We start from the raw sequence: 26,833 nt of genomic DNA, 5'->3' as shown, positions 1-26,833 counted from the left end.
GTTCTGTCCAGTGGGCCTCACCTCCTAGGAACATGATATGTATGGATTAAAATGTCTCCACCCATGAGACATTTTACATTACAACACTCGTTGTTGATGATTATTGCCAGGAATGCATTCAATATTTCACCACTAAATAGGATGCTAACTATGTGTCTTTAATAGATGCCCTTCACCAGATTCAGAAAGTTCTTTTCTATTCCTAGTTTGCTAAGATATTTTATGAATGGGTGTTGATTTTTGACAGATGCTTTTTCTGTGTTTATTGAGGTCATCATATAGTGTTTCTGTTAATGTGGTGAATTACACTGACTAGTTTTCAAGTGTTAAACCAACCTTGCATTCCTGAGCTAAACCTCAGTTAGTCATGATGTATTTCTTCTTCTTCTTATGTATTGCTAGATTCGATTTGCTAGTACTATGTTAAGAATTTTTTTGCATCTACATTTATAAGGACTATAGATCAGTTATTTTCTTTGCTGATAATGTCTTTGTCAAATTTCTGTATCAAAGTTATGCTCATTTCATAAAATTAGTTGGGAGGAGTTTCTTCTCAGTTTTCTGAAAGAGATTGTGTAAGGTATGTATTGTTTCTTTCTTAAAGTTTGATAAAAGTCACCAGTGAATCCAGTTTGGAGTTTTCTTTGTGGGAAAATTTTTATGATTTTGATTTCTTTAAATAGAGCTATTCAAGTTTTCTTATTCCTTTTGGGTCATTTTTGAATGTGTTTTTAAAGGAATTTAATTCATCTAAGTTGTTGAGTTTATATCTGCAGAATCTATATAGAATCTAAAAATTTCTTCATTCTTTCATTCCTCATATTGGTAATATATACTTTTCTTTTTTAATCAATCTTGTGAAAAGTCTCACTAATTTTATTAATATTTGCTAAAAGTAACAACTTTTACCTTTGGAAACTTTCTGTTTCACTGATTTCTGCTCTTTATTATTTCTTTCTTATTTTGGGCTTAATTTGTTCTTTTTCTAACTTAAGGTGGAAAAATAAGTTGATATTTAGTTACATAAGAAATAAGGTAATTGAAAGCAAAAACTGTCTTCTACATATTTGTGTCTATAAATAGTAGGCCCTTAATAAGTTATTTGCTGATTGAATGAATAGTGTGGCGGAGTATCCAGATAGAGGAGCTAAATAATGTCAAGATGGATCTAGGGTTTTTTATGTCATTAGAATCACCCTAAAGTCTTCTGTCTATATCTTTGCCCATATTGTTCTTTCTTTTTAAAATATGTCTCCCTTTTCTATATGATAAAATTCTATTTAGGTTTTGAAGTTTTAAAGTAAGACTCATGTTCCTTAATGTTTATTTGTCCAGTAAAATTTATAACGGTGTATTTTATAGTTAGTGGTATTCATATCTGTTTTTCCTGCCAGATCTTCTTGAGAGCATGGTATTTTCTTGATTTTTGCATATGAATGTTTAGCAAAAAGCCTTGTATACAGGTAGTAACTGGTTATTTAATGCTTGTTGAATGATTGAAAGGTCAGTAAGGGAAGAAAGAAGGAATTTGGAAAAATTCTCAATAGCCTGGTATGTAGCTTATAGTGGTCTTTAGAGAGTTAGAGAAAATTTTTATTCTGGTTACTCCATGAAGTGACCTAGTTGTGGTCAGTTAGCAAACTATCCTTAAAAAGAATCCTTATGGGTCTATTGTGACCTCTTACTTTCTACCCTCTGAAATTAAGATCATGAGTTACGAAGCAAGACCCATAGTGAGATATGAATACTTACATTTTTATTTTGTGCTAAAATTATTCCTGAATGGCAACAGGAGGAAGCAAGTGGAGTTTTCTGATGATGAGACAAAAGAAACTGAAAACATGAAAAAGAAGAGGAGAAGAATCAAACTTCCTGAGTCTGATAGCAGCGAAGATGAAGGTGGGCAGTGCTGTTAATTTTTGGTTAGTGGGGTTGTCTCAGTTTGGGCTCCAAAAATACTGTAGACTGGGAGGTTTAAACAACGGTTCTAAAGGCTGAGAAGTCCAAAATCAGGTGAGAGCTCTCTTCCTCATTTGTAGGACACCTTCTTGCTGAATCCTCACATAGCAGAGAGAGAAATCACCCCTCTCATGCCTCCAGTCTCATTCATGAGGGCTCTATCCTCATGACGTAATTATCTCCCAGAGGTCCCACCTCTAAATACTATCATTTTGGGGATTAGGGCTTCAACATATGAATTTTGGGGGAAGACACAAACATTCATTCAGTCCACAGAAGGGTCAATTATTATTATGATGATTTTAGCCCAGGAGCTAAAAAGTTGCTTATTATGGGTCACAGTAGTAATCCTAGCATTGAGAGGCATATAGTACCTATTTCTGTTTAAAATCTATTTTAACCTTTTGATAAGAACCATAATCTGGTAATTTGCCAAAATAAGTACAAAGGGAAAGAAAATAAGGATTATTATTATATTTATTATCGAAGACACTTTCTTTTTTAAAAAATAAAATAGAATTATTCCTTTGGCTACCTCATGTGAATCTTATAAAATGGATGATATTGCAGCATCAAAGGTATTGGTGGTGGTTTGTACCACCTAAGTAAAACGTACTAGGATGAAGAATCTGCAGTGTCATTGTTGAAAGGGAATGACACTGTGGACCCCCAGTTTTAGGTTGTGGACACTGTTGTAAGATAAGTGAACAGAATAAGGGCAGGATTTGCACCTGAAAAATTAATGTGCCTGTTAAAAGAATACCAAGTATTCTGAGAGCCAAGATCTATTCCCAAATTGTGTAAATGAAAGTACAGAAAAAGAAGGAGGCTAAAGAGAAAGATATCTGGGTTGAACTGACATGCCAGATGACTTTGACCCTGAAAAGCCTGCTTTGAGAACCAGTGGTGAAAAGCTTGAGCTGCTGTGATTGATTCTCCATGAATTCATGGCATAATGAGTATAAAACATTTTAGGTAATGCCCGGGGGAGCTCTTGTCCAAAGGGATTCAGCATCACATAAAGGTAGACAAAAGCAAACAAACTGACGTTAAAAGAGATTAAAGGAGAAAATTGAATGCAAAAAAAGGAACCTGCTATGCTGTTGAAGAACGAAGCTAAACTTCTTAGACTCTACTCTTACTGGAAACTGCTATAAGAAGCACTGAAAATGGTAACAGAGTTTTCCCCCAAAGTGGGGGGGGGTATTAGCCCAAGTGAAGAAACAAATTATATATAGAGATGACAGTAATGCAAAGGAAATGAACAGACCTAAGAAATAATACAAGGAAGTTGAATATGTCTGTGGCAGAAAGAAATTTTTTTTAAGTGAGGGAGGGAGGTAATTAGGTTTATTTATTTACTTTTTTTTCTTTTAAGAGGTATTGGGTATTGAACCTAGGACCTCGTGCATGCTAAGCATACGCTCTACCACTTTGAGCTATACCCTCCCACCTCAGACATACATCTTTGACTCTTCCATGGATTTAGGGTTTTCAGTGACTGGAATGGATAGGGATAAGGTATTGTGAGCATCCCAGTGGGACAGTTGCTGTATACTCATCCCATGTCATTTATCAAAATGCTTTAACCAAGACTGCAGAACAGAAGATCCCCCAAATGTGTGGATGAAACAAGAACCATCAAGAAACATTCTGACAGGTTAAGAGTTAAGGAAATAGAGGCAACTCCATGCAGGCACATGGGAAAATAACTTAGGAAATAACTTAAGAATGTATGCTAACTGGAACAGCCTTTCCTAATTCCAGCCAGGAGAAGAACTTGGGGAAGATTCTAGAAAAGTCTTTGAAGCCATCTGCCTAATGGACATTTAAAAAGTAAACTGGATACTCTAGTATTAGTGAAGGAGTCAGCTCTAAGTCAAGGAATTAACTGTAGTTGATTGAACACTCATTACATACTTCTGAAATATTTTCTGTAGTTTGATCCTTAGCTCACAAAAATAATACTCATAAGTTATTAGAAATATGAGTGGGGTTATTTAGTTTGGAAAGGACTGAGAAAATGTGAAAGAGGTGGACAACGTATAATAACAGATGATATAGAGCAGAGGCTCTCAGATTTTTTCTCTGGCAAAGATAACTTTTGGCATCTGACTAAATTTATAAACCTTTGCCATTTTATTCCTAAATTTCTTCTTTGTCTCAAAGCCAGTGGGATTTTATTTTAAACCTTTACATAGTCTCTAAATTATTATTGTTTTATTTCTGTTACACTGATTATGTGCTATTAGTTCAGTATGCTGTCTCCAGCTAGAAGTTAGTACATGAGCAATAGGAGTGGAGGAAATGGCAGAGACTTTGCAGTCAGACAGACCTGGGTTTAAATCTTGCCTCCATCACTTACTGTGTGGCTTTCAGTAGATTACTTAACTTTAGTTCCTTGTTTCCTCATCTCTAAGATGGGGATGTTATCACAAACTGGGTAGCCCTTTTATTAACATCCAATAAGATGCTGTGTCAAAAGTGTCAGGATAGTGCTTAACGTTATTTTTTTCCTAATTCATGCCACTTTTTCAATTGAAATTCAGTAAGCGTTTAATGATAGTAAATGCACTTGAAAATAACTTCTCAGAAAATTCCCTTCAACTTCATATCCTTAACACTCTACTCAAGGGACTGTTCCTTTCTCCTTCTCTCTGGCAGAGTCATAAGCACCGTTAGCAGTTCTGCATACTCTCTTTGCAAAGCAAGAAAAGGCCAAACCCAGAAAGAAATAACATTAAGAGTGATATCTACATTGCTAGGAAGCAGTAGTTTTAACCAGTATGTTTCAATCTTTGCTAACATTTGTAGTCCTTGCAGATTGCTTATAGAGAATGTTAAGCCAATGATCCATCCATCCAACCCTCTTTTTTTGAGAGTGGTTATTCTACAGTATTCATTCTTTTTTTATTGAAGTATAGTTGATTTACATCGTTGTGTTAGTTTCTGTTGTATGCATAGTGATTCAGTTATATACACACAGATACACAAACTACTGTGTATAAAATAGATAAACAACAAGGTCTCACCCCCTCCCTTTTTTGTAAAGGTTAAGACAAGTAGTTACAAAAATTTCCTAGGAAACTGTGAGTGATTTCCAAGAATTCTAATTACCCATCTCTTCCAGAAAACTGATGAACAGTGGTTACATTGCTAGATCCCTTGGGTTAGTTTTGCCCCAGTTCTAATTCTGCCTCAACAGAGGTTGCTTTCTTGGGTAAGTGATGTTTCACTGCTTGAGTACCTTAATATGAAGAGCTGTAAATTCATTACAAACATATTTAAAATACACCAATGCATCAATCATTCCTTATGCTTATATCACGAAAAGTCTATTGAGGGAGAATGCTTGGCTTGATAATAAAGATGAAGGCAAATAGATACGGATTCTAGCATATGAATGTGGGCAAGTTTTTTAAAAATCTCTTTGAATCTCAGTTGTGTATAACAGAAATAGTAATAGTGATTTTGTGGGGTTATTATAAAAATGAATGACTAATATTTGTAAAGCCCAGAAAGTTCTAGATGTTTTCCCTATCTTTTCTTCCTTATTTAAAAAAAATTTAAACAAAGTAATACATATACACAATTTCAAAAATCAGATAAAATACAAGTTTTATAATATAAACCTCTCCTTAATTGACTCACTTAATTGACTGATGCTTCTCTTGTCAACTTTCTCCTATCTGCCTTCCATCTTCCAGGAATTTGAAATTTCTTACTCATTAAGAGCTCTTGGCTCCTCTGATGTTCTCTTCCTTATTATGGGGGATTACAACATTTCATTTCTTTATTATTGTTGTTTCTCTTTGCAGGTATGTGGAAGGGAGAAGGAGGTATATACCAAATCTTCCTTGACCTAGAACTCCCCTCATCCCAAATTTAGTTCAGAAAATTATTCTTTTCCTTTATTAAAAAAAAAATTGTTACTCTATCCAATGCCAGAGAAATCGTGGTACCTCTGCCTGTATGTAGCTTAGAGTCTGAAGGGGGGAAATAGATAATCAGTTCCATATAGCACAGTGAGAAGGGTCTTAGAGGGTGCTGCTTGGGATTATGTGTTTTCCTTGGTTAAAACAAGTCGTTACAGAATTGGAAATAGAATAAGAACTCATAAATTTATTACTGTGAGTACTCAAAATTCCTTTTCTTTGGCGTCCTCACTGCATAAACTTTCCTTCTACCACTGTAACACATTGTGACACAGCTTTCTTAATAGCTATACCTTCAGAAAAATAGGTGCTTATGGTTCTGTGGTTTGACTTGACTTTTGCTTGCTTGAGCTCCCATCATGTTCTAGCCTCCCAGAGATGGTTAATAAATAGCTGGACCACTTTCCTTTTATGTTTCTGTCTGTTGTTTTCTAGAGCTTATAAAGTTGTGGGGCCCATTTCATAATTGAAGTGTATAATTTATTGTTTCTTGGCTTCTGTTCTGCTTCACCTCTTTAGTTCATTTGGCCTTGAACCCCTCACTGTCATAATTTTTAACACTGACCTAAATCAGTTGGGAGAATTTCAGATCCAAGACTTGTGCTAAGAATTTGAATACAGCCAGGAGATTCAGGGAGCAGGTGAGGCTAGGCAGCTACCCAGTCCCTTGACCAGCAATTTCTTGTGGTGATTAAGCAATAGGTCAGCTGAGGATTTTCACTTTCTCTCATGGGCCTTCTACTAAGATCACTGTTTCTGGAACTATTCAGAAATGATGGAATTTTCCTGGTGGCTCTCTTCTCAGGTGGTACCACTTCTATAGCGATATTTCTTTCCTTAAAATGTTCCTTTTTGCCTATCTCAGTGTAGCAAAACAAGTCTCATGGGAGAGGCAATCACTTGAAGTACTTCCCAGACAACATATTAATAAGCAGGTCTTAGTTAGAACGATAATTGTGATCATCATTTCAAAGATGATTCCCCAACCCCCGAAGTTATGTTCTTAGTATCAACTGGAAAATTTCAGTCTAACAAACATCTTAGGTGACTGCTAATAATCCTTAGATCACGTCACAGAATCACTATTACTATTATTTGTTTTATACAACTGACATTCAAAGAAATTTAAAAAAGACTTGCCCGCATTCGTATGCTAGTATCCATGTCTGTCTGCCTTAGTCTTTATTATCAAGCCAAACATTCTCCCTCAGCAGATTTTTAATGACATAAGCATAAGGAATGGTTGATGCATTGGTGTATTTTAAATATATTTGTAATGGATGTCTTCACATGAAAGGTACTCACATTTGGTATAATCTGAGGATTATCTCCACTTACTTGATCTTAAGAGAAAATGTCTGGCCCTGAATGGTAAGGCGGCATGATATAGTTGGAATAGTAAGGCTGTGGAATCAGAGTAACTGGGGTTTAAAACCTGCCTCAATTGCAAGCTCTGTGACCCCAGCAAGTTAATTAACATCTCTGAACCTCTGTTTACGCATCTCTAATGTGTGAATAATAATAATTTGTCTCTTGTTTGCTGTGAGGATAAAGTGAAATAATGTAAGTGGAATAGATGACACATGGTAGCTGACCAGTGGATATTTATAAAATAACTTTATACCCTGACTTATCTGTAAAATTAGAAGCTTAGCTCAGATGATCTTAAAGGTACATTCTAGCTTTAATAATTCTTGATTCTGTTTCTCTTTGTATGAAAATTAATAAAATGTGTGTTTTAAAGATATATAACTGCAGAGTCCTTGGTTATCATGAATTACTGCTTGCAAAATGTGCTTTGCCAGACATGGAAGTGTAAAGAGTCCGTGGAGAAGGCATCGTACCAGATACTGCTGTAGTTCTCTTATCTAAGCTTGTTTCCTTATTTCAGTCATACCAGACTCTCCTGGGGCGTATGAAGCCGAGTCACCATCCCCACCTCCTCCTGCTTCCCCACCTCCTCCTGCTTCTCCATCTCCTGAACCACTGCCGAAGACCAAGCCAGAGCCTCCTTCTGTCAAGGTACAGCTTTACTGGGATGGCTGCCTTTCCATGTGTCTTTCATTGCCCAAGGATAAAGCTGCTCTGCTAAACTAGTTTGCCGCTGTACCCTTCACACATGCCAGTAGTTGCCTCCTGTCGCATTCAGCTCTCCTAAAGGTGGTGCAGAGTGGGCATGTCCTCTCTTCTTACCTGAAGTGGGAGTTCAGCCATAGGGTGTCATCTCAGGATTGTAACAGAGGTCAGTCTTGGGAGCTCTTTTGTTTTTCATGACCTCCAGCTTCAGGGCAGCTATGCTACCCAACTTCTGTTGGCTTTGTGCAAAATGAAGTCTTGCAGCAGAGCAGAGTGTGTGAAAGAGTAGAACAAACAACTTATGCACATTTGTTGCTCTTCTAGAAAGGGCTGCAAATGGAGAAATACAGTTTTCAGTGATTTTCACCTGCATCTTGTCAGCATCTATTAGTGTAGTTAATGAAGGGTTAAAAGATGGGTGGGTGTTTTTTTCCTTTATGACTATTAGTTTTCCTTAATTTATTGTCTTACAGACTATCTAAATTTTGTACTAATTTTCTCACTAGCTGAAGAGAAACTGGGGTGAAAGACCAGTAGAGAAAAAAGGAAATTGATATAAGTAATACCTGTTTGAGACAAAATTTGATGGTGGTAAAGTTGCAGTGTTGAGGCTGAATGAGCAGGTATCTAGAGCAAGGGTGGGTGCTGTGGAGACCTGTGGTCTGGTTTAGGGGCCCTTCCCTTTGTGTTTCCATAATATCTGCTGTGGCCTTGCATTAAAGCCCTTACCGCAGGGTATTGCCATGGTCTTTTTCCTTGTCTCTCCTCCACTAAGGCTCTTGTCTTATTGGTCCTTTTTAACTGTGATGCCTACACTACTCAACAAGTTTGTTGACTGAATGAACAGTTCTTTGTTCAACATACTGTTTTTCTTCTCACAAACAATGGAGTAACAGGCCTGCACATACAATGAGCATAACTTGTCCATATGGTTGGGCTGGTCCCCTAAGAGGAAATGTATAAAACTCCTTGTTCAACTTTTTATCATCATGGAGTATTGGAAGTGATTATTATAGATTAAAAAAGATTTTATTATTTTTCTCTATTGCTTCATTGGTCAATTTAATGTTGTTTCCTTTGATCTTTTAGAGCTCAAGTGGAGAAAACAAAAGAAAACGAAAGCGTGTGCTAAAATCTAAAGTCTTTGTGGATGAGGAGGGCTGCATGGGTAAGAAAAATTTGGGGCTCCAAATCCAGAGAGAGAGTTATTACCATAGAGCACCTTAATCCCTTACAAAGCAAGGTGCCCAAACTTCAGTGTGCACATGACTCATCACCACGTGATGCTATATGCTGCTTGCTTGTGGCCCACACTTTGAGTAGAATTTAGAGAACACTGCAACCAAAGTCAGAACACCTGGGTTCCTGTTTGGGCCATACGCTGTAAAAAGAAGCCTTGAGATCTTGGATAAAAGTCCCATCACCTTTGATGGGGGTTTCTTGACCTGTGGCATGGAGGGAAAATATCCATGTTGCCTATATGTGGGGTTATTGTGAAGCTTCAGGTGAGGTCATACATCTAAAATAAAACACTTTCAAGAGGGAAACCACATGCCAGTTTTAAATGTTTTCATAGACATTGAGAAACATTTCTGGGTTTTTTTTTTTTAATGTTTTATACATCTGAACAATGGAAAAGAAGTTCCTACAGATGATTGGACTCTGAAGAGTGTCAAGAGTCTTGGTATTTCGTCCCATTTGTTTTCTAGAGACGTATGACTGGGAGATCACTTCCTTTGTGTGTGTTTGTAAGCCATGTTAGGGAACAGCATTGTGCTTTTTATGCAGGCCTACAGGAAATTAGAATTCAGGCTTTGAATCATCAGTTGATTCTTCAGCCATGTTTTAGCTTGTTCTACCTTTTCCACAGGTGACCGACTTCTGTGGGTCTTTTAGGGTTTGAGGCCCAATGAGATGCTCAGATCCTTGAACTGTCTTTTGTGTTTGGAGATTGAGGCTCTTAAACCTCCTGTTAGTGAGGTCACCCATAACTGTCATTTCTTCTTTCCTGTGACACTGGCCACACCTTGGCTCTCCTAGAGAAGTATTTTTTCTCTTTCTTGATTGTCCTTTTCTGGTTCAAATTTTTGTCTTAAAAATGTTGATTGACTCTGAACATCAACTTTTCCTCGGCAGCAATGTGATTGTTAAAACTGGTGAAGACATCGGTCTTGAGCCCTGTCCCACTATTCTTCACCTCCCACTCCTGTGAAAAGGCCTCTGCCATCTTAATTGTAGCATGATTAGGGAATAAATTACTTACACAGGGAAATTCTCTTTTCAGTGCCAAGTTTCTAATGAGCCTATGAATTCTGAATCTTAGTCTTTTTTTGTTTTGTTTGTTTTCACTTTGTCTTCTAATAGTGAATTTCAAGCCTCTTGGTTTGACTGTTGGTGGTAATATATGTATTTACTGTTGAATTTCTTATTTTTTTCTCTTAAATTTAAGAGGACAAAAGCATCAATGCCAGTTTTTTCCTCCTACCTCAAAAGAAAAGTGTCAAAAATATCTATATGAGAATTAATTGGGAATTTGTAGCTAATTACCTATTGCTTTGTTCAAAACATAATACTTAAGTTTTGGCCAGGTGTGGGATATGAACTCTCCAGACAGGACTATTAAGAGCCTTGGATGCAGCAATGAAAACTGTGCTCACATAGCACTTTTTTTTTTTTTAAAGGTTTTTAGTCCAAGCTCGACCTAATGAATCTTGGCTCCTGCTACCAACAAAGGAGTTCTGCTTTCCTCTCTTTGCTCAGACTGTTCCAAATGTACCAGCACAGGGGGCTTGTCCTGTCCTGTGCTGAATCAGAACTGGTGTGTGGGTTTAAAAAGCTGACCTTTCCCTTTCTGTGAGTTTACTGCAGGGACTGGGGAGTTGGGCCCCTGGGATAAGTTTGGGGTGGACTTCTGGACAGTGTAGATTTCTAAGAGCATAACAGTTGAATGGAAAAGAATTCTTCTTACCCATGCAAACTAGGCTTTTTTTTTTATGGCAGCCCAGAAAGGTGGCATGTTGTTCAGCTAAAATAGAGGTCCTGTATTTTTAAGTTGAAATCTCCTTTGTTCTGTAGTTTGAAGTAGCTACAGCTTTGAATATAGAAATGCTCCTTTTAGCTTTTAGGGTATATACCAAGTGTTCTGGTTAAGAAATTCTGTTAGTGCTGCCCCAACTGGTTTTTAACTCCCTCAAGCAATACATCGCACTAAATTGGCAATGAGATAACCAGTGATTAGTAATAATGAGCTAATTGATACTGGAGTTTAATATTATAGGCATGCTGCCATTTGAACACAGAATATAGCTTATGGGGGAGCAAGTCTTACACCAACAACTAATAGTAAGTCATTTATTTGTAGATGGCTCTTCAGACTTCCCTAATTTGAGATATTGAGTAAATAACAGCACATAATTTTGTTCCAATAATCCAGTTACATAATGCTTTTGAAATTGCATCAGGATGGGGATGGTTTTCTGGGATCATAATTGTTGAACTAATAGGTATGTCATGGAAATTCCTTAAATATCTTAACATTTCTCAAACTTTGCTGAATATATGCATTACTTGAAGATCTTGGTAAAATTCACATTCTGATTCAGTAGGCCTAGGGTAGGACCTGAGATTCTGTGTTTCTAGTGAGCTCATGGGATATTCTGATGCCTCTGGTCTGTGGAGCCTTAAGGCCTTCAAGAATGCTTAATGTATATTTAAAGCTTACTAGTGTTTTTTTAGCCTCTAAGTTGGCAGGAGTCAGCCAAAGTGAATTCTAGGCTCTAGAAAGTAATGGCAAATCCTGGGAACTCTTAGGGAGGGGACCATTAATTATCTGACCATAGTAGGATTAAATGGATAAAGTGAAGGAATACTCCACTGGCAATAGCCAGTTGACCTCCAGCATGGCTCATTGTGAGGGGTAAAAATAGCACTGAAGAGTGCTTGCTACAGATTTCTGGGTGTGTCCTGTGAGGCAGTGTATCATCATTTTACAGGGGAGAAAGGAACAGCGATTCTTCAGGTGTGGCCCCCGACCTGCAGCAGCAGCAGCAGCACCTGGGAACACTGTGAGAAAAGCAGATTCCTGGTGTCACCCCAGACCTACTGAATCTAAAACTCTGGAAATAAAACCCAGCAGTCTGTGTTTCAACAAGCCTTCAAGTAATTCTGATTACATGTTAAAGTTTGAAATTATATAAGTGACAGACAAGATATTAGAACACAGGTGTATTTGATCCCAAAGCCTATGCCTCTAGAACAGTTTGACGGATATATATTTTTTGTTTGAAGTATAGTCAGTTTACAATGTTGTTTCAGGTGTACAGCAAAGTGATTCAGTTTTATATAATATATTCTTTTTCAGACTCTTCCATTATAGGTTATCACAAGATATTGAATATAGTTCCCTGTGCTATATAGTAGGTCCTTGTTGCTTATCTATTTTATATATAGTGGTGTGTATCTGTTAATCCCAAATTCCTTATTCCTTCTGCTACTTTTTCCTTTGGTAACCATAAATTTGTTTTTTATGTCTGAGTCTATCTCTGTTCTGTAAATAAATTTGCTTGTGTCATTTTAAAAAATTTTACATATAAGTGGTATATGATATTTGTCTTTGACTTTCTTCACTTAGTATGGTAATCTTTAGCTCCACCTATGTTGCTGCAAATGGCATTATTTCATTTTTACGGCTGAGTAATATTCTGTTGTATGTATGTAGGTGTTTGTGTGTTTATATGTGTGTGTGTGTATGTGTGTGTACACACACATACACACACACACATCTTCTTTATCCACTCCTCTTGATGGACATTTAGGTTGTTTACATGTCTTAGGTATTGTAAATACTGCTTTGAACATTGGGGTGTATTTATCTTTTTGAATTAGAGGTTTCATCTTTTCTGGATATATGCCCAGAAGTGAGATTGCTGGGTCATAATGTAACTTTATTTTTAGTTTTTTTAAGGAACCTCCATACTATTTTTCATAGTGGCTGCACCAGTTTTATTCCCACCAACAGTGTAAAGAGGGTTTCCTTTTCTCCATACCCTCTCTAGCATTTCTTATTTGCAGACTTTTTGATGATGGTCATTCTGACTGGTGTGAGGTGATACCTCGTTGTGGTTTTGATTTGCATTTCTCTAATAAATAGTGATGTTGAGTATCTGTTCATGTGCCTGTTGGCTATCTATATATCTTCTTTGAAGAAATTTCTATTTAGAGCTCCTGCACATTTTTTGATGGGGTTGTTTGGTTTTTTGATATTGAACTGAATGAGCTGTTTGTATATTTTGGAAATTAATTCCATGTTGGTCACATCATTTGCAAGTACTTTCTCCCATTCTGTAGGTTATCTTTTTGTTTTGTTTATGGTTTCCTTTGTGGTACAGAAGCTTTTGAGTTTAATTAGGTTCCATTTGTTTATTTTTGCATTTATTTCCTTTACTCTAGGAGGCAGATCCAAAAAAATACTGCTGTGATGATGGATATATTTTATTAGAAAGAAATAATCAATAATTAAGAGCCTAAAACTATCATTGTTCATTAATGGGAAAAAATACTTTTCACTTGACTCATTTGAGTATTTATTATGCATATTAGGCTACTCTGTTCAGCTAGGAAAAGATATTTTCCTTTACTTTTCCCATCATTTGCTGCAACCAGGAAGGATGAGAAAGAATTTAGATAACATTGGTTATACAGCTGCTGCAGCTCTCTATAGTCACAGGAAGGTGGCATTGTAGTTTCTCGCGGTTGATGTGCGCTGCAGTTGTATTGGAGAGACCCTCTTCAGTTCTGGGACATCATTATCTAGGAAGCATTATCTGTGCCTGTGCCTTTTGGGGCTTATAGTGACTCCTCACTGGTATTTTTTTGTTTTTTAAGTTTCCAGTGGGGAGGGTTCAGTGAATTTTATTGACAAGAGAAAAGACAAATAAGCCTTTGGCTGATAGGAAGTAAGCACAGCGGTAACTTTCTGATTTTATCATTTTCCTTCCTTAAAACCATCAAGTTTGTCATCTGATTGAGTATGCTTGGGACAGTTATCTTCCAATGTAGACCACTAGCAAATCTTGGGTCACTTAGGACCAAAAACTGAACAACCAAGTAACTAATCTCCAGTTCTCTGTACTTCAGATGTGCAGAGAGCTGGTAACATCAGGTAGGGCTAGCCAGGAGGGTCCCTGGCAGTGAATCTGGCTAGACAGGAGGGAGACTGGTAGTGGAGCAGAGATTAAGACCAGGAAAACCAGTGATGGAAATGACAGGTGCTGTGGGCCTGGGAGGTGAGGCTGAAGAAGTCAGGCAAAGCATGGAGGAAGAACTAGAGCTCAAGACGTTAGCCGGCAGAGACCAGTGCCCAGCTGCAGCATTTGAACAGTCAAATGATAGGGCCCATTTCAGGGCAAGGGACATAGCATTGAGGGAGTAAGGGTGAATGTTGATTCTGAGCCCCAGCTAGAGGTCGTTTGGGCTCAAAATACTACTTCCTATCGGAGGTGGGATTTGATCGCCCAGCGGGAGGAAGCGGTGATGGAAAGTGAGCACACCTGCCTCAATCAATGGGTCTGAGGGGATTGTGGTGAACCAGACGTCTCATTCTCTCTCTCTTTTCTTAGACATCTCATTCTCTTGATAGAGTGGTGTTCTAAATGACTCAGCCCACTCATATCCCATTTTTCCCTTGTTCTACCAGTGACTGAAAAAGTCTTTGAGAGTGAATCCTGCACAGATAGTGAAGAGGAGCTGAAGATGAAGACTTCCGTCCACAGACCCCCTACCACAACGGTGAAAAAGGAACCCAGAGAGGAACGAAAGGGTCCAAAGAAAGGGACTGCTTCTCTGGGCAAAGGCAATAGACAGGTGTCCATTACTGGCTTCTTCCAGAGGAAGTGAACTGCCATCTCTGTTAAATCAGAGACGTCGAGTGGTCAAGGGACAAGACCAAGACATACCGACTCTCGCTTACTGTGTAAGTTGATCCAGCGCCTCACCTCACCTGTATCAAAAGACTTCTTCCATTCTGTAAGATTTATACGGCTTCTGGTTTTCAGCCAAAAGGAAATCACCTGGAAGCAAGAGGCAAAGGAATATTTTGAAAGTTGTTATCTTCTCATGACATTTTTTTAAGCACAGTCTTTGACCTGTCCAGAATTCACTCAAAGATAAATTGGAACAGGTTTCAGAATTATCACTGAAGCCATTTTGTGGCTAATCCACTGCACCCTACTCACCCTACACCCTGATCCATCTCTTTGTGGCTCAGGAAGTGATCCTCCTCGTTCTGTTGTATTCTGTGGACTTGTGTGGATATTCTTTTATCCCCGAATTTTACAGGATATGTTTACCATTTCCCCAGCATCCCTTCCCCACTACCACACTTCTGTGTGAAGCGTTTTCTGTAAGTCTTTTAAATCTTGGTTGGACTAAAGGCTGAAACAAAAATCTCCCTGTAATCCTCTTTTCCTCCATTATAAAGTACATCGACACCTGGCTACAGACCAGCACATTACTTGTGTTCTAGCACTTTCATAAAAGCTTACTCTCTAGACCTTTACTTGCAGTTAGTGGTTAGGGAAAAGCCTCCGGCAGAGCACAAATAGAAATGTAATGATGTATTCCACTCCACTAGAAATTACTTAGAGTCAGTATTGATGATATTCGAGGACTTGTCATGTTGCTGACATGGGAGGTGCTTTATACTGACTGCTCTTTGTGACTTTTGTCTACTCGCCTCTCTCCCTTTCCCACTCTCAATACCTGGAGAGGGAAACCCATACAATGAAACAAAGGCTAAAAAGAGAAATCCCTTCTTACCTACAGTATACAACAGCTGAGTAAAATTTCTCCTTTTCAAGGAACCCAAATGTTCAGAAACAATTTTCCAGGAAGGTAACAAGGAAGAGATAAAGCCCATTATCTACAGATGTTGCTCCTCTGTATTTTTAACTCCCCCACGTGCCTAGAAGTACAGGTTCCCCAGGAAGGTAAGGAGAGACTGAGTCATTGGTACATCTAAAATTTTCATGTGTTACTTATGGAAAATCATCTATTCCAGTGATAACTCTGAAGTGACTTCCTGTATGGCTGGACAATAAGCTCAGGGGACAGAGGTGGTGTGGTGGTGATCTTGCACAGAGAGCTCTGAGGAAAGGAACAGAGGCTCAGCTGCTGGCGTGACTCGTGATTAACAGACAAGGGATGTCTGATTTGCTCCTTCTGCCTTAGCCTGGTGTATGTCGTAAGCGAGGCAGTCAGCCGTCTACTGTTTAAGGTTAGGATTGTGACTGACCTTGGATTAATAGGAGCTTCTTTAGCAGCCGTCACCCCATGGACTTGATTAAAACCAGAGGTTTGGGAGATGAATCCCGGCATTACATCTAGGACTTGACAAGGCAGGGGCTTTGTGCAGCAAGCTGAGTAAAGGTTGCCATATTCCAAACTCCTTTCCTTTTAAAATGTAAAAGGATGGAGAGAAGGGTGGAAAGCCTGGACTTAAAACTTTACAAAAAACTTCTGGAGAGGAATCCCTTTTAAATGGTTATTTCTGTCATTGCCTCTGGTCATTTTTCTAAATAGAAATGGAAAATTTTAAAAAGCAACAATCCAGTCTTTTTAAAAAAAATTATGATGTTGGGATCTCTAATAAAACCAAATTTTAAATTGGAAAACTGGTGCTGGTGGAGTTCTATCTTTGAAAGGATAATGCAAATCCCGTGATCACTGTGCCCAGCCCAGTATGCTGCCTCCACTCTGAGCTGTCTGCAGGGCTTAGTAAGTAGTGAGTGCTGGCTGTTTTTGTCTTTTTGTTAAAAACAAAACAAAACAAAACAAAAAACTACCATATTACCCACATGAGTTAAATAAATTTGAGAAGTTTTAAAACAGCACTTCAAACTGAATGTCTGACAAGTGTGTTATTTGATGGGACAGCAATTATTTAATCTCTGAGCAGGAACAAGGCTGGGTTTCAGTTTATACTGTTAAAACTGCATACCCATAGTAAACAAGTTATTTGCTGTCTTCATCATTTTTTCAGCCCTGTGGGGAATCTTAGTTTCAGCCAACCTCATTTTTTAGTTCCTTTAGAAGAAAATCTAGTCCTGATCTCACACATTGTGTTAGTTTGGCTTCATCACTTGCTGGCTGTGTGTGACCTTGGGCAAATTTCTAAGCCTCAGGTTCTTTATCAAAATAGAGCTCAAATGAGTTACCATGGGTTGTCAAGGCTGAAGGAGTGTATATACAGAATAAATTGGGCACACATAGGCACTCTGCAAATGGTGGCTTCCTTCTCGCCGTTGTAAATGATGTAGTCAGTCACCCGCTTCCTGAAATGTTATCAATGATATGACCCAGATGTTATACTCTTTCAAAATCATCATTCTGGCTGTAAATGTGGTCAAAGAGGGAAGATAGTTGTCCTATCTTATGAAAGGTTTTAGAGAGTACATTTTCCTGTTGTGAGAAAGTGAGATTTATAGATGGCTCTATTTACTATTCATTAAAACATATATTGCATATCTATTATATGTCAGGCCTCTGATCTGAGCACTAGAAGATACAATAGAATCCTAGAATTTGGCACGTGTCCTCAGAGTCTAGTGGACAAGATAAGCCAGTAAAATGCAATTATAGCATCAAGTGGAGAGTGTGGTGCTAGATAAGCCCAGGGCCCTCTGAGAGCCCACAGGAGGTGGGTGTTGAGGACGTCTTCCTAGAGGAGAGGGGGCCAAGCAGTTTTTGGTAGGATGAGTAGGATTTTACCAAGCCAAGAGGAATGGAAAGGATTTTCCAGGGGAAGGAACATGGCTGTTGCGGGGGGAAATGGACTATTAGAATTTGGGAATAGGGAGGAAAATATATTGAGAAATGAAGTGGGGTCCTGCTAAGGAGTTTGGATTTTGTTTGAAGACTGGGGGCCAATTGAATTTTAAGAAGGGTAACATAAGAAGTTGATTTTCATTTAAGCATGACAGCTGGCATTTTCTTTGATTTTGTGTGCCATATAGGGAGTGTTTCTACCCATTCTTGTACATTGTATCTTAGTCCTACTAGTATTCAAATTAAAGTTGTAATGGAATTTTTAAAAAATGTCCTGGTTAAAATAAGACTGCTTAATTTGGGCAGTCAAGGTAGACAATGGCAGCATTTCCCTTGTTTTCCCATCAATACAGCTTTCTCTTGCAGAAATGATTTCACTTTTTAAAAAGTGATTTCAAAAGCTGGTAGTTCTCCGACACTCAATGATACAAGCCTCTACTCATTTCCCTGGAAAAAAAAAAAAAAACCCCGGGGGAGGGGGCGGGGACGAGTGGAACAGTTCTATTCCTTTTCTATCTTTGTTTCTCTGAGAAGACATTAGTTATTATACAGGAGAGAGCTGAAGAGAAGGGCCATATAAGGAAACGAAATAGTTGCTCCAGGACCTGAGTGGAGTGAGTGCATAATAATGTATTTGCCAGAAATGTACTCTGTGTCAAGACTCGTTTTGGTAAACTTGTCTCCTTTCATTGGTTCCGGGATCTCAGTATGCTGTAATGCAGCTTTTTACCACCATGAAACATTCTGGGGCTGCCTCGTTCTGTTGTGAGAAGGCAGTATTGCTTTCTGAGTTATTACCCTGGCGGCTCTGTAAATTAGCCCATGCTGTCACCATGCCCTGTCTGAAGGGCACATTGTACCCAAATGACTGCATTTAGGATTGACTCTTGCCACTCCCTGCTGCATGACACTTCTCACCACTTGTATCTGTGTCCAGTTTTTTTGTGTTAAGTGTGGGCCACCCACAGATTGCCACCCAGGCTCTCCAGCCTGAGAAAGTTGGTAAGGCTTCTGATCCAAACCCACCTTAACTCTACAGTTCCCCTTCCATTTTCAACCCCTAAATATCGTCTGGCTCCCACTTCTCTCCTCTTTTTCTCATTTGCTTTTGCCAGACTCCTTGTTTCTTGAGGCTCCACTTTGGCTTCTCCCTGTCTTTTTTTTTAATTTAAACTCAAAGTTCTTCATGGCTAGTCCTTCTTTAACTTCTTTCTTTCAGCCTTTTCAGCTTGCTTTCTCAAGGTTCTTATGTCTTTTACTGGACTGCTCTTGAAGAGTGGAAAACTCACGTTGTTTAGTATCCACTTTGGATTATTCAAATGCAAAGTGTCAAGCAGTTGTTGAATGCTAGTTATGTTTCATCCTGGATAAGATACTTTAGGGATGGCCAGAGCTCAGAGGTTATCATTTTGGAGTGGCAGGACATGCACAGCCAATAGCATTAAATAGCAATTGAGATGATACTTAGATGTGGTAGACAAGGGACTTAATTCAGAAGAGAACCAGGATAAACATAATGGGTAAAAATTTATAGTCCTGTGTAAAGAATAACAAAGGATTTAAAACCAGAAAAACCGGCTGAGGAAGGTTCACCATTTTAGTGTATCTTTATTTAGCTGTTCAAATGTCACTCACCATTTACACAGTCATGGTGGAAGTAAACCGTGATAAAGTGAATCCTTAATGGGGTTATTTCTGTCCTACCTTAAAAATGAGAATATTGACAAGACAGCAAGCAGGTACCCCGGATTATTCCAAGAGGCAGCTTATAGGATCTACATATATTAGATCAGCATAACTTCAACTCAGTTTTGTATACACTCAACAATTTTGGCATACTGGAGAAGCAGGGTGCTGTGATGGAAACAACACAAGTTGGGAGGCAGAGGGCTCTGAATTCAAACCCTATTTAAGGCACTGACCTCAAGTAAGATACTCATCCTCTGAGAACTTGTTTCTGCGTCTTTATAATGAGTTACTGTCTACCTTACAGGGTTGTTTTAAAGCTTTAAGAAATACTGCGTGGGCTGTCAGTCCCTAGTATTTTGACATATAGTAAGGCTAACATAAAGCAAGATAACTTACATTTTTTACACACATACTATGTGCCAGGCACTGCTCCAAGTATGTTAAATGTGTTAACTTTTTAAAAATCGAGGTATAGTTGATATGCAATATTATATAAGTTTCAGGTATACAGCATAGTAATTCACAATTTTTAAAGGTTATTTCCCTGTATTTATACTTAAAAATATTGGCTATATTCCCTGTGTTGTACAATATATCCTTGTAGCTTATTTACTTTATACATAGTGGTTTGTACCTCTTAATCCCCATCCCTATCTTGCCCCTCCCCCCAGATATATTAACTCTTAATCCTTATAGCAACCCTAAGAGGTAATTTTATTCCCATTTTACACATAAGGAAACTGAAGCAGGGAAGTAACAACTCGTTCAAGTTCACAGAGTGAGCAAGTGACAGAGCCAGGATATTAATCTTGATAAGAGACACCACCATGCTATACTGCTCTTGGCTATATGTTAGTTTACGCTTCCATACTGCCCAGTGATGATTCAAGTTCATTTTTATAAGTGAAAGTACAACTAGGTGTTCAGATCCCAGATTGTCACATCTGAAGGCGATCTTAATGTTTATCTAACTCAGCCACCCATCTGCTGCGTGAGTCCTCTCTACAGATCCCTGCCAAGTGGTCTTGAATCTAAACAAAGATTCAATTATGTTCAGTATCCCATACTTTCTAAATTACAAAATTAAATAAGTAGACTAATAAATGTTAAGGAGAATTTAAAAGGTGGCTAGAATAAAGTTTTATGATTAATTTTAGATCATAGGGAAACTCTTCTGAATACAGCATAGTTTCCTAAGTAATCCATTTAGTTGCTTTTAGTTTAAGTAAAGAATACTCTTTCTCCTAGGAGAAGATTGTCCAATTCTTGGCCTTGCCTTTGAGTCAACCTTTGTAAGAAGATCAAGAAGAAATTTGGCAGGGTTTTTTTGTTTTTATTTTTTGGGGGTTTTTTTTGACTATTTAAGGCATGCTGTGAGTTCACATGTAGAAGAGTGGCCCCAGGACACTTGTTAGCCACTGATTGCACTGGATCAGGCCAAGCGAGTATTCTCAAAACCAGGTTTTCCTAAAAGGTATGTGAAGATCACATAAACACAGCATCTTCATGGTATGGTGCTTTTTTATTCTATCCTGGGTTGGGATGTATAGGAAGCAGAACCATTTTCCTGTAAACCAAATAGATATGAGTATTTCCCTTGTCCCTCATAGTTATATTCCACCTTTATGTGGTATTTTACTTGATCTTATTTCATCCTTGTGATAACCTTCAAGGTTTTTCTCTCCCCTGCTTTGCAGAAAACAAGCCCAGGTCATTTAGCGAGTTTGCCTAAAATCTCACAGTAAGAGAGTGGACCAGAGCTAGAACCAGGGTCTTCAGATTTCACATCATGTGACTTTTACACTGTGCGACAACCCCTAAGAAGAATGTGTTGGTCTACTCATGGATGTGCCTGGAATTAATGCTTTCTGATTTGCCCAACAACCATGGTGGCTGCTGTGAAAGACACAAGAAAAGCACATGACACGTTCTCTGCCTTCCTGGAACTGACAGTCATTGGAAAGGCAACCCATGTGCATATTTGCGCACCTCACAGACTTTTGTTAAAAGTTTACTATGTGCCCAGCACTGTCGTGTTAGATGCCGGGGATAACATACAAAGATGAATTTCTCGCCCTTTGAGAACTTTACTATCTAGGGGAGGGAGAGACACAGACAAATAATTCAAATGTGCTATAATGATATAATTAGTCCTTATCATGGGCCAAAATTTGTGCTAGACACATTTTCTCTAATCTTTGGAACACTTTTCATTTACAAATGAAGATAGGGAGGCTCAGAGTTTAAATGGTTTGGCCAGTAAGTGGCAAAGGTAAGATGTGTTCATTTTTAATAATAAATTTAATTTGAAAAATTGGAGGAACTAGAAAACTTGAATGATGTGATTAGCAAACCTGAATAGAAAGCTAACTTCCTGTCGGATGGATGTGTGAGCAAATGCGGAGGTTGGAACAAAAGGAGTGAAATGAATTCCACCTTTAGAATCGTTGATCCCAGCTAGGGATGATCTTATCAGTGGTTCAGGTCACTGCCTCTTTTGGCTATAAGCCCTTGCATCCGTCTTTACATAAGGAGAACCACACCAGCGGACTAAAGGCTAGAAGACTACGTTTTTCCCTCTGGTTGGTTTTCCAGCTGGCCTGGGAGGAGAGCCAGAGTTTAAACTCTAGGCTTTCTGACTTGAAACCTATATTCTTTCCACTGTATCAAGTCCTTCCTCCCCTGCCCAGAGTCTGTGGGCCAAGGGAAGGGTTGTCTGTGACTGCCTTAGGGATTAAGGATTCACAGAGGATGAAGTGCTTAAACTGAGAATAGAGATTTGCCAAATGGGAAAGTGAAGGGCACTCCAGGCAGAAGGAACAGGACTTACGACATAAGACGCATAGGCACATGAGAAAGCGCAGAGTGTTTACAGTTACAAGTGGTTTAGTGTGAGGTAGAATCATGGGTTATGAGACAAGTAAGTAGGCAGAGACCAGATCACAGAGGTCTTTGCTAAGTAGTTTAGACTTTACTCTACAGGCAGTAGGAAGCCAGTGAAGAATTTCAACGTGTCAGATTTGTACATTAGAGAAATCATCCTTTGTAGCCTGAAGAGAGAATCACCAGATCATAAATAAGAGCCAAATTGCACCTGCCTCTCGAGATGGAGAAAGCAGAGGAAAATAATATGAAATTGGATTTAGTTCAGTTTTAGGCAGATGACTCCCTTGATCTCCTTAGAAGCTCAGGACAGGAGAGAATTGGGAGTAATTCAAATGTGGACTGATTAGCCTTTTGCTGGGTCATCTCATGCTTGGAAATCCTGGCTCCTGCCTGAGCCATGGTCCTTGTTAAAGCATGGAGATGGGATTGGTTCCACAGTTCCACTAAGGATACATGTAGGCCACTCTCTGACGCACGGACACACACTCTGATTTAGACCTGGAACTGACTGCATCTCCCTGGAATTCTTTGGGCCAAAATGACCCGCAGTCCCAGACTGGTCAACTAAAGTCATCTTACGAATAATTAAATAACTTTAGTCATATTTATCGTACACCTGTTCCATGCCAGTTTCATCCATATACTTTATCATTTATTCCTAACAATTTTGTTAAGTGTAGCTATCAGCCCAATTTTGTTAGGAAATTAACAAGGAATTAGGAAATTAAGAGAGGCCACCCAGCTAGCATACGGTAGAGCTGGAATTTGAGAGGCAGACTGAGTGCCCTGTCGTCATCCATTCCTGACGCGAGTTCTTTTCCCGTGGTGTGGTGCGCTGTAAGCAGTCTTGCGTGTATCATAATGGGGTTCACATCAGGCACTCACTGAACAGCCATTATACTTGAGACTGTGCAGTGATGTGCTTCTATTCTATCAGTAAGCTTTTTTACTGCAAACTCCTGAGCTTACCCCTAAAATAGGGGACCAGCTATCCTGAAGCCTCTGCATGAAGCACCCTACACCCCTTACTTAGAACCATTCATAGCTCACAACATGAGTTCCGTGGCTTCCCAGCCTATCACACACACGTTAGAAGCAGCAGAGCAGCTAGAGATGGTCCCTGTTTGCTATCAAGCAAGTGGTTGTCACTTCTTGGTTTTCTAGAAAGTACTTGGATGTTAGAGTCAGAGAGACTGGGGCTTAGTGCCTATTTACTGCCATTGTGACTTCTAGAAAGTCACTTAGCTTTCCTGAGCCTCAGTTTGCTCATCCGCAAGGTGAAGATAATATCTATGTCAAGATTAATGTGAGGATTAGAGACAACAAAGTGCCCAGCTCATAGTGGTTGGTCAGTAAATGATTAACTATGATTATTTTCAAAGCAGTACTTTAGGCTTTGACGTTACCTATGTGTGAAAAATGAGTTGTCATCCTTTATTATGTTTTTTCAACTGACCTTTGTTAAAGTATCTACTTTATGTTACAGACAAACATACTTTGATATTGGACTATCAAAACTGATACCCTTGGGATTCCGCTCACCTGTCCAACCCTTGACCCCCCCCTTGATCCACCAGCACCCCTCCCCTCAGTGGGCTGCCGTGTCACTCTGCACATATCCTGTACTCGTTTCAACCACATTTCTACTTGAAACCGTTTAGAGTGAAGCCAGTGGTCTGAGTGCATATTCTATTTCTCCAAGTACAGACATCAGAGGGCGCCTTTATAAATGAAAAAATAAACAGATCTCCGGCAGCGAAGAGGCCTCCCCCGCCTCCCCTGATGATGTGTGGGGTGCTCAATGGTCATGCCTGTAGTTTGAGCCCATCTGTTTTTTTCTGTCTGCCTCCTGAGTACTGTCCCCTTGTGGTTTGCATCATTCCCAAAGAGGAGCCAACTCCAACCCTCCTCAATCCACTTGGTCAATAGCTGTCTTATTTAAACACACTCCCTCTCTCTTTGGGTGCCAGATGTGAAGTTTCAAGGCAGTGGAGGCCAGGCTGGCTAACACTGTGACACCTGCTTTAGCAGGCAAGCCAGTCAGCTGCTGCTTCTGATGATGTTGGCCCTTTTTCATGGACAGCATGAGGGTTTCACCCCACCGAGCACACACAGGCAGCTGAGGGAGCCTCATAAATTATGGTTTTGTTTGTTTACTTAGGGCAGGCAGCACGGTGTAGTGGAAAGAGCCCTGCACTTGGAAGCAGAAAACATGGGTTTGAGTCCTCCCTCGTTATGTCATTTTGCCTTCAGAGCCCCTCTTTCTTCATAGACATATACCATCTGAGATGGTGATAAGTGCTATTGGTCTGTCTGCTTATGGGCCATCTCCTTCATGGTGTTATAGTGAGTCCCAGGTGGTCAGGGACTGCTTTGGCCATCATTCTATCTCCAGCACCTAGGACAGTGCCTGGAACATAGTAGGCCCTTAGAAAAGATTTACTGAATGAATGAATTCTAAAACTGCCTCTTCCACTTATTGGCCATGTGATCTGGGAAAAGTCCTTTATCTTCTCTGGGCCTTCATTTTGTCAGCTGTAAAATGAAGCCATTAGATATCTGTCCCTGATGCTCTAAGATTATAAGAATTCATTCATTTAAAAAATAACCTTGTGTCTGGACTGGGCACTCTGCCAAGCCCTGAAAATACACAGTCATGAACAAGTCAGAAACAGAATCTGCCCTCATGGAGTTTTGAAAGGGAGAGGCAACCAAATAAATTATGGCATACACATGTATTGAGGGACCATTGGGATCAGCCTACAAAGGATCTGTAGAGGGCACTGTGAGAGGATGTGACAGGGGACCTAACCATGTTGGGGATCATCCTGGAAGATATCCTGGTAAGAGGGACATTTAAGCTCAACTTTGAAGATTAGTAGTGGGTACAGGATCTCAGGCAGAGGGAAGAGCATAGGTGAAGGCCCTGGGCGGAAGTGTGGCTGGAGCACAGTAATCAACAGGGAAGCTGTACCCAAGAGGAGACCAGAGAAGTAAGCTGAGCCAGACGGTTGGGAACGTTGTGGCTATGATAGGGATTTTGTTATTCTTAAGGCAAAGGGAAGCCATGGAAGACAATCCCTGTCACTAGGGAGAGCTCCCTAATACAGACAAACAGGAAAGCAGGACCCATTCTTACATGCCTGTCCAAGATAGGGTCGATATTACCCCATTTTGTAGATGAGGAAACAGGCCCGGGGACGTCAGGGGACTTACCAAGACCATATAGCACAAGTCAGTGATGGAGACTGATCTTTGAAATTTCAGTCCACTGCTCTCAATACTCTACAACATTACAGAGTTGAGAGCTGTTTTTCCCTCTAAAATCCTCCAGATGGCTAAAATTTGAACCTAAATACCTTGTGATAATAATTTTTATCTGAAATTTGAATGTTTTGTAAGTAACTTTTATGCAAGTCTGATAGATACAGATTTCTCCTGAGCATTATACTTGCATTTGGGGTAACTGCAACCAAATCTCTGATGTATTTTGTATTATCCTTAGGATCAATTCTTAGGAATAGAATTACCATGTCGAAGGATATGTACATTTTTGAGACAGATATTGCCAATTGCCTCCTCAAAGGTTGTACCGATTGTGATGTTCATCATCAGTACATGAGAATGGCTTTCTCCTTCTTCAAATACCAGAGACCAATCTGATTTAACCTACACAAAATTGAATAAAGCTGAATTACCAGTCATACCTTATTATTATTATTTTTTTAGACAGGAAATACAACTAGGCTTTGGTGATTTTAATTGAGGAAAGAAGATGAAGCTATATGGTGTCCGGAGGAGGCAGAAAACTCCCCAAAGACTAGGAGAAGCCAAAAGGTACCTCCCAAGGGGTCTGGCCATTCGCTGACAGGGAGGCATTTGTGTCAGCAGCTGCTGCTGCTCACAACTTGGTGTGGTTCCTGGAGACGTAAGCAGGTTCTATGACGCTGACAGAGCTCTGTGGACTGAGGAGGAAGAAAATTCCAGCAGAAGCTCTGTCAGTGAGAAGAGCAGTGTTGAGTTATCACAGCCAGCAGACTTGGGAGAATATCACCATGGGCTTGTTACTTCACCTAGACGGGTCGCAAGCCCAAGAGTCAGAGATCTTGGTGTTGTCACCCCCAACCTGGCTGCAGTGATGGGCCTATATCTCTGTCTCCCACAGTGCCTTGCACAAAGTGCGTGCTCTGGGCCTTGTTTCAGAGCCGAGCCAACCTTTCAATAATTTGCTGTTAACTCAACAAATATTTAATGTGCTAGCTAGGCAGTGGAAATAAAGTGAAGATTAGGACAACGTAGTTTGTGCCCCCCCAGAGTTTACAAGCTAGTGAGGGTTAACTATAAGTAATAAGCAATTACAATGTTTATGAGAGATTGGCTATGAGAAAGAAGTACAGGGTACCATAAAAATAGATTAGAAGGGCCCCACGTCCAGACTTGGTGGATACAGTAAAGATACAGGGTAA

At 39.4% G+C, this 26,833-nt stretch overlaps 1 protein-coding gene across 7 annotated transcripts in view; it reads left to right on the top strand.

Annotated features, from left to right (window-relative positions):
• The window catches only part of POLD3 (DNA polymerase delta 3, accessory subunit), a 165,518-nt gene extending 144,525 nt beyond the window's left edge, over positions 1–20,993 (top strand). For 6 of the 7 annotated variants that reach the window (XM_072969207.1, XM_072969206.1, XM_072969208.1 and 3 more), the window contains 4 exons: positions 1,793–1,899; positions 7,786–7,916; positions 9,060–9,138; positions 14,665–16,639. In XM_072969207.1, coding sequence (XP_072825308.1) covers positions 1,793–1,899; positions 7,786–7,916; positions 9,060–9,138; positions 14,665–14,864 — 517 coding nt within the window. In that variant the 3' untranslated portion in view covers positions 14,865–16,639. Of the gene's footprint in view, positions 1–1,792; positions 1,900–7,785; positions 7,917–9,059; positions 9,139–14,664; positions 16,640–20,729 lie in introns of those variants that run through there. The other variant, XM_072969204.1, reaches the window with a different exon arrangement.
• The last annotated feature ends 5,840 nt before the right edge of the window (positions 20,994–26,833 follow it).

This window comes from Vicugna pacos, chromosome 10 (genome assembly GCF_048564905.1).
Source record: "Vicugna pacos chromosome 10, VicPac4, whole genome shotgun sequence".
NCBI classification, from domain to species: domain Eukaryota; kingdom Metazoa; phylum Chordata; class Mammalia; order Artiodactyla; family Camelidae; genus Vicugna; species Vicugna pacos.
The sequence above is the reverse complement of the archived record's forward strand: the minus strand, read 5'-3'. Positions and strand labels throughout refer to the sequence as shown.